Source organism: Mus pahari, chromosome 4 (genome assembly GCF_900095145.1).
Source record: "Mus pahari chromosome 4, PAHARI_EIJ_v1.1, whole genome shotgun sequence".
In the NCBI taxonomy this organism is placed as follows: Eukaryota; Metazoa; Chordata; class Mammalia; order Rodentia; family Muridae; genus Mus; species Mus pahari.
The window spans coordinates 86,136,179-86,142,915 of record NC_034593.1 but is presented as its reverse complement, the minus strand read 5'-3'; the positions used below and the strand labels follow the sequence as shown (position 1 = coordinate 86,142,915).

The 6,737-nt window shown below is 45.3% G+C and overlaps 1 protein-coding gene across 1 annotated transcript in view; it reads right to left on the bottom strand.

The window, feature by feature from the left end:
• Nucleotides 1-6: 6 nt before the first annotated feature.
• Nucleotides 7-6,737, bottom strand: part of Anp32e (acidic nuclear phosphoprotein 32 family member E) — a 14,916-nt gene continuing 8,185 nt past the window's right edge. The window contains exons 5-7 of the mRNA XM_021196952.2: nt 6,644-6,735; nt 929-983; nt 7-94 (exon numbers count right to left, since the gene is read on the bottom strand). Coding sequence (XP_021052611.1) covers nt 24-94; nt 929-983; nt 6,644-6,735 — 218 coding nt within the window. The 3' untranslated portion in view covers nt 7-23. The remainder of the gene's footprint in view (nt 95-928; nt 984-6,643; nt 6,736-6,737) is intronic.

Genomic DNA, 6,737 nt, shown 5'->3' with positions numbered 1-6,737 from the left:
TCAGGCGGCCTGGTCCTGGAGGTCTAATCGTCGTCTTCCTCCCCATCATCCTCAGCATCTCGCTTTCTCTTCTCTCCCCGAAGACCCTCTTCCTCTAAAATGGAAGGATGTAAGATACTTGATTTTAACAAACGAGTTTTTGTTATTTTACAAAGCTTTTAATCTTAGTAGAAAACAAGTATCAAGAGACAATATAAGTTGTTTCCACTCTGAAACTTCTTCCAGAATATAGAGGACTTCAGAGAACCAGACTCTACAGAAGAGACAAACCACAACTCGCAGATCCATCAAGAGACAAGAGACCAAGTGTGTGACAATGTGACTCTTAGGTAAACACTATTCTGAAGGCCTAGGTAAGGAGGAAACTAAGGGGACAGCCGCATCCACCCGCCCTCTCTACACGGAGGCTTTACGCTCTGCATATGAGAGTCCAGGGTGCAAGGAAGCACAAATAAGCGTTTACTCTGTGTGTGTGTGTGTGTGTGTGTGTGTGTGTGTGTGTGTGTGTGTGTGTGTGTGTTTCAAGACAGGGTTTCTCTGTGTAACCCTGGTTGTCCTCAAAAATCACAGAGACGCCTCTGCCTCTGCCTCCCAAATGCTGAGATCAAAGGCATGGATTACCATGCTTGGCTTGTGTTTTCATTTTTCCATGTGGTTGCTGGGAATTGAATCTGAGTCCTCTGGAAGAGCAGCCAGTGCCCTTAACCGCTGAGCCATCTCTCCAGCCTCTCATTTCTGTCTTTAAGTACAGATTATAAATTGTTGTTGTTGTTTTGGCAGAATTAAATTAGTCTTTCAGATCACTTGACTATGTGTCTAGGTGCCTTATAATAAACAACAAAATTAAAGGCTCAAGGGTCAGGGTGATCCCACCACAGACTCAAGATCTGTTAAGGTTCAGAATGTGCTTATGGAGCACGCAACTCACCCTCTTCTTCCTCTTCCTCCCCTTCATCAACGTAGTCATCATCGTCCTCTTCATCCTTCAAAGTCAATGTGAGAATGAATAAACCATGACATGGACTTCCACTGTTTCACAAGAGCAATGAGGTTACAGGTCAGCTGTGTCTCAAAGGACAGTTTCTGCCTCCTTTGCTTGGAAACTAACTAAGCATCCAGACTTGTATAAACATAGTCTGTGCCTTAGCCTACCACAGTTCAGGAGAACATTTTCTCACAATGCAGATTCTCTCTGTGCTGTGTGGTACGGAGGGCTAGTAACCAATGGAAATGCATGCTGCGGTCACCGTTTGTACAATTACTTGTTTGTTTGAGACAGGGTCTCAGGCAAACTCCTGACTGAGCTGGCTCTGCCTCCCGAGTGCAGGGACTACAGGAATGTACCACTCTATCCAGTTTAAAAATGGCCACATCTGCCCACTAGCAGAAACAGGACTTTACTGCTTTAAATAAGCCATTCTTCTTTACAGACTGAGGCACAGATGATCTGAACCCCAATGTCAAATACAGTTATGGTAATATGTTGACTATAAAAATGTATTTCTCTAGATGTTTTCCCATCAATAAAAGTAAGCGACAAACCAAAAACCTGAAATCCAAAAATGATTCACAACTCTTCAGAGTTTCTTGAACATCAACGTTCCACCAAAAGCAGAAAATGCCACGTGACCCCGCCTGCTCCGTAACGCCAGGTGCCATGACGCACATGCTCAGCACCCAGGCAGTCCTGTCTTCCCCCTCCAAGGCTGGGCTTAAGATCACATGCTTTTATGCAGCTTCTGTGTTGCTCTTCGAGACTTGGACCACTGGCTGTGATCAGTCACCCCCCAACCCCCAGCTTATCTTAATGGACTCTGGACTTGACCCAAGGTCCTTGCCACCCTGACTAGGCAGCCCCTTGATCATCTTGATGACCCTGACCAGGAACATTCTACCCATTAGTACATGATGGTTTTCTCCCTTCCAAACAATTATTACTGTACATGTGCATATCATTACTGTTGCTGTGTGAGGTCATGCATGAGGGACATGCATGGAACATGTGGAGCTCTTCTGGCAACTTTGCAGAGTCAGCTCTCTTTCTACTTTTCTATGGCTTGGAGGGATTGACCTCTGGCCACCGGGTCTGCACTATATGGTGGATTTGACTACTGACTCACGCCTTTGAATGCTTGGCCACACAGAGAGGCACTATTAGGAGTGGTCTCATTGGAGTAGGTGTGGTCTTGCTGGAGGAAGTGTGTCACTGTGGAAGCTGGTTTTGAGGTCAAGTTGCACCCAGTGTGACACAGTCTCCTGCTGCCTTTGGATCAAGATGTAGAACACTCAGATCCTCCAGCATCATTTCATGTCACGCTTGCCACCAGAACAACAATGGACTAAAACCTCTAAAACTGTAAGCCAGCCCCTATTAAATGTTGTCCTGGTGTCTCTTCACAGCAATAGAAACCCTAACTAAGACACACTGCAAGCGCCTTTACCCACTAAGCCACCTCACTGGCCCACTCTCACCTTAAAATAACTCTGGTCTCCAGTTGGGTGTTCTCTTTTTGTTTCTACACCTTCTCTTTTACAGTCAATTACTTTTCAACTTTATGCTCAATAGAATCAGAAGAGCAACAAGCTTATCAGAACTACATAAGCCAGAGACAACAGACTGACTTCCAACCCTGAGAACGCTAACCCGGCTGGGCTGGGCTGGGCTGGGCGACTCTCACCACCTACATTCTGACTGCCCGAGCCCCTTACACGAACTGGTCTGATCCCCGCCATACTACAAATGACTGCGACCAGACAAACTTGGTACTAATTACTGTACATCTGAAAAACAAACAGTCAAGGGTCTCTCGATCTTACCAGTGTACTCAAGCATACTCTATTAAGCATGTAACTCCCTAGGCAGAGGTGGGAGGGCGCCAAGTTCAAAGCCAACCTTGCAAGACTATCTCCAAATCATTCAATGGGCTGGGAAGATGGTTGTACAATCTGACCTGAGCTCAAACTGCCAACCACACACATTAAAGTCGCCCTGGTGTTGAATGCCTACACTCTTGGCCCAGGCAAAGCAGAAACAGATCCCCTGTGGCTTGCTAGCCACCAAGCCTTACAACATTTTTGTGTTCCAAGTTGAGCACCAAATATAAGCAGTGAATAATTAGTGGTTAGGAATGCCTGCTATGCTGGGCACAGTGGTGGAGACAGGGGCAAGGAGATCTCTGAGTTCAAAGCTAGCTTGGTTTACAGAGTGAGTTCCAGGACATCCAGGGCTACACAGAGAAACCCTGACTTGAAAAAACAGAAGGGAAAAAAAAGCACAGGTTGTTCTTCCAGAGGACCCAGGTTCAATTCCCAGCACCCACATGGCAGCCTACAACTGTCTAACTATAATCTGACACTCTTACAAAGACATGCATGCAGACAAACATCAATACACATGAAATAAAAGGGGGGGAGGAAGGGGAGGAGGCATCTGAAACATCTCAAAGATGCAAACAGTCATTTACAATTGTAAATAAAACACTTGACGAACTAGACACATTTGTTGATAGTTTAGAAAAATCACAGATATCAAGCACTATCTGAATTTTTAACTCAAACATACTTGAACTGACGTTCTAAGGCATGTAAAGACCATCCCTAGGATAACATCTCACAGTAAAGTCTCAGCATGTACCAGAAAGTCACTCAGTTTGCTCAGTGACGACCATGGCCTTTATCCTACTAGTGAGAACTGTTTCCTGATGTAGGTATGAATAGTGGGGCATACTTTCCAATATTCCTAAAGGACAGAAAGTCCTTTATGCATAGCAATTCCTTGTCCCTGAAGAACGGCTAAAATGGGAAGAAATATAACACTCAAAAAAAACAAAACAAAAAACAAAACAAAACAAAAAAAACCCCACCAAATCAGAGGTCTAGGGGTTGTTAGCTCCTCAGCGCTACGTAAAACCAGAGGTAGTTGTAGCAGTGGTGCCAGCCCTGTCTACAGAGTCCCAGCACTTACAAAGCTTAGGCAGGAGGACCACGAGTCTGAGTTCAAGGGCAGCCTGAGCTGCACAGTGAGACCCCATTTTGAAGAGGCAAACATAACCAGAGGGATTCCTCCCAGCAGTTAGTTACATCGTGGCCCTCACAGGTCTGCAATTCTAGCTCCTCGGGATCCTGTGCCTCTCTGGCATTTGCAGTCACCATTCACACAGGTGATACAGAGACAGATATTCAGACAAATTAACCATACATATGTAATAAAACACCAGCCTCTTTAGGAGTAAGTACAATGCATAATCAAATCCGCCACCTCTGCCTCTTTCGCCTTTAAGCAGCAACGGTCTGTGAAGCTTGCCTGGAACTTAGCTCCTGAGGGCAGGCGCTCTGGGGTTGACTGGTGTGTTGTGAGGCAGAGTTCCCCGGCGGCCTAGACTCTCCTACAGCACAATAAGCAGTCTATGCTATCACCAACTCCTGCAATCCGACTGCCTCCTGGAGAGCCGGACGACGTCCTGAGCTACCACAACCCCACTCAGACTTCATTTTGAACATTCAAACTATCCCATCCAGAATAAAAAGGCTCCCTGGCCCTGCACTACCAATGCTGTGTATTCGGAGATTTCTGACCCATGCTTGGCCAAGGCATTTTGAGATAATATCCCCAAACGTTCAGCACAACAATTATACCTAAATGTAAATCATCGCAGGTGGTTTGAGAGTGACGTTTTAGGCAGCACTCAGGAGGCAGACAGAGGTAAGGGGAGTGTCACAAACTCCATGGCAGCCTAGGATGCACAGTAAAACTCTCAACACCCACCACACCCCTCAGCACACAACTTAGACTTAGGGAGAAATCAAGTCATAAAATAAATGATTCAAACATAAGAAAACCATTCACGCTGAATGCTACTGCAAATTGAACAGGATTTCCCTATAAACACTAAGCATTCCAAGTTTTCCTCTCTACTGTGTAGTATGACTCACAAAGATCCAGAGAAACCTAAGGCCCCAATCTTGTGTATACTTCAAAACTGGATGGAGACATGGCTCAACGAGTAAGACACTGGCTGCTCTCGCACAGGACCCAGGTTCAGTTCCCAACACCCATGTGACAGCTCACAACCATCTGTAACTCCAGTTCTAGAAGACTCAAGAACCAGTCACACTCATGGTACATAGACATACATGTGGGTAAAACATTTACTGATATACACAAAATAAATCTTAAAAAACAAAACAAAACAAAAAAAGTACCAGGAAAATAAACCCATCGATCAGATATTGTCAACCTAACCATTGTAAAAGTAATCAGGAAAGCAAAAGACACAGTTAAAGGAAAGCTGTGCATCTGTGTATGTGGGCCTGAAGACTCAACCCAAGGCCTTGCGCATGTCAGCAAGTGTTCTACCACTGAGCTATAGCCCTGGCATTGAGATATTTTTAAAAGAAATGGTTATTTTAAAATATGAAAATAAAGCTCACTTTAACATGAAGAGAAAGTAACAGCTCTAAACTCCCAGGCACTGGCTATCAGATGCAAAGATTAACAGCCCCTCATTTAAAGAACTCACCACTCAATAAAAGGCAGAAGTTTTTATGAGACCATCTCTAGGCAACAGAAGTCTAATCAAGGTTTAAGGTAGCAGAGAATGAAGGGCAACCTTGTATGCTTTGGTGGCAAGAGGAGGACATCACAGCACACTGAGAGAGCAATTATCTATCTGCATACCACACGGGTGCTCAGTGGAAGAAATCCCTGAGCAGAGTTGACCTAGGCGGACACTGCTTAGAAAGCTAATGCAGGAAGTGGCTGGCACACGAGCCTGTGGTTAAGGCTGTTTCAGAGGATCTGGATTTCAGTTTGCAGAACTGGTGCCCTCCTGTAAGTACAGCTCCAGAGCACCCTCTTCTGGTTGCCACAGGCAACTACATTCACACACCACACAGTTTTAGAAGAGCTATTGCAGGAGTATAAAGAGATAACAGAAGGGAAGAAATCACAGGTCTCTGAGGGTCTTAGGTGCTTTGTGTACATTACCTTGTTAAAGCAACTCCATGAGTTTGCTTGTACAAATGCAGAAAGAGGCTCAGACATTCAGAAAATGCTTCCTCCATCCTGTGCCACTGAAGGCAGAGTCAATTCAGAAATTCAGGAGAGAAAGAGCAAGCAATGGCAGTCCCTGAGAGTGGCCATGAGATCCGGCTCAGTCTGCCCAACTTTTTGAGACCCAAGTCAAAACGAGGCAACTTTTCCCTTCGTCTCATTCTTTTTGGATGCCGGCCAGAGCCCAGATACACCTTTTCTAACACTGTGGGCTTCCACGCCTCTTCTCTAAACCACAAGCTCCCTGCCCTGTGACTGCTGGTCTGACCTCAATGCCAGTTTACACGGCAGGCACTGGGTTTTCCCTTCTTCCCCTAGGAGCTGCTCAGACTTACAGATCACCTGCCCCGAGAGTTTCTAAATAAAACTGTCCTTGAGCTTAAAAAAAAAAAAAAAAAGAAAAGAAAAGAAAGAAAACCAGCAAGTGTTTACAGCTGTCTAGACATAATATGGAGCACCCAGTAGGAGGAAGGAAAAAAGACAGATGCTTATCCGTGCATCAGGAAACCACTTACAACCTATCCTACTCAATACAGCACATGCTAGCCCTGGGCCAACCGTCTTCAGGGCGAACAACAAGTTTCCATTCACCTGAATTTCGTCTTTCATTAAGTATGAGAGGCCCACCTCCTCTTCTCCCTCTCCCACTTCTGAGCCAGCTTCATCCTCATCCTCATCTTCCTCT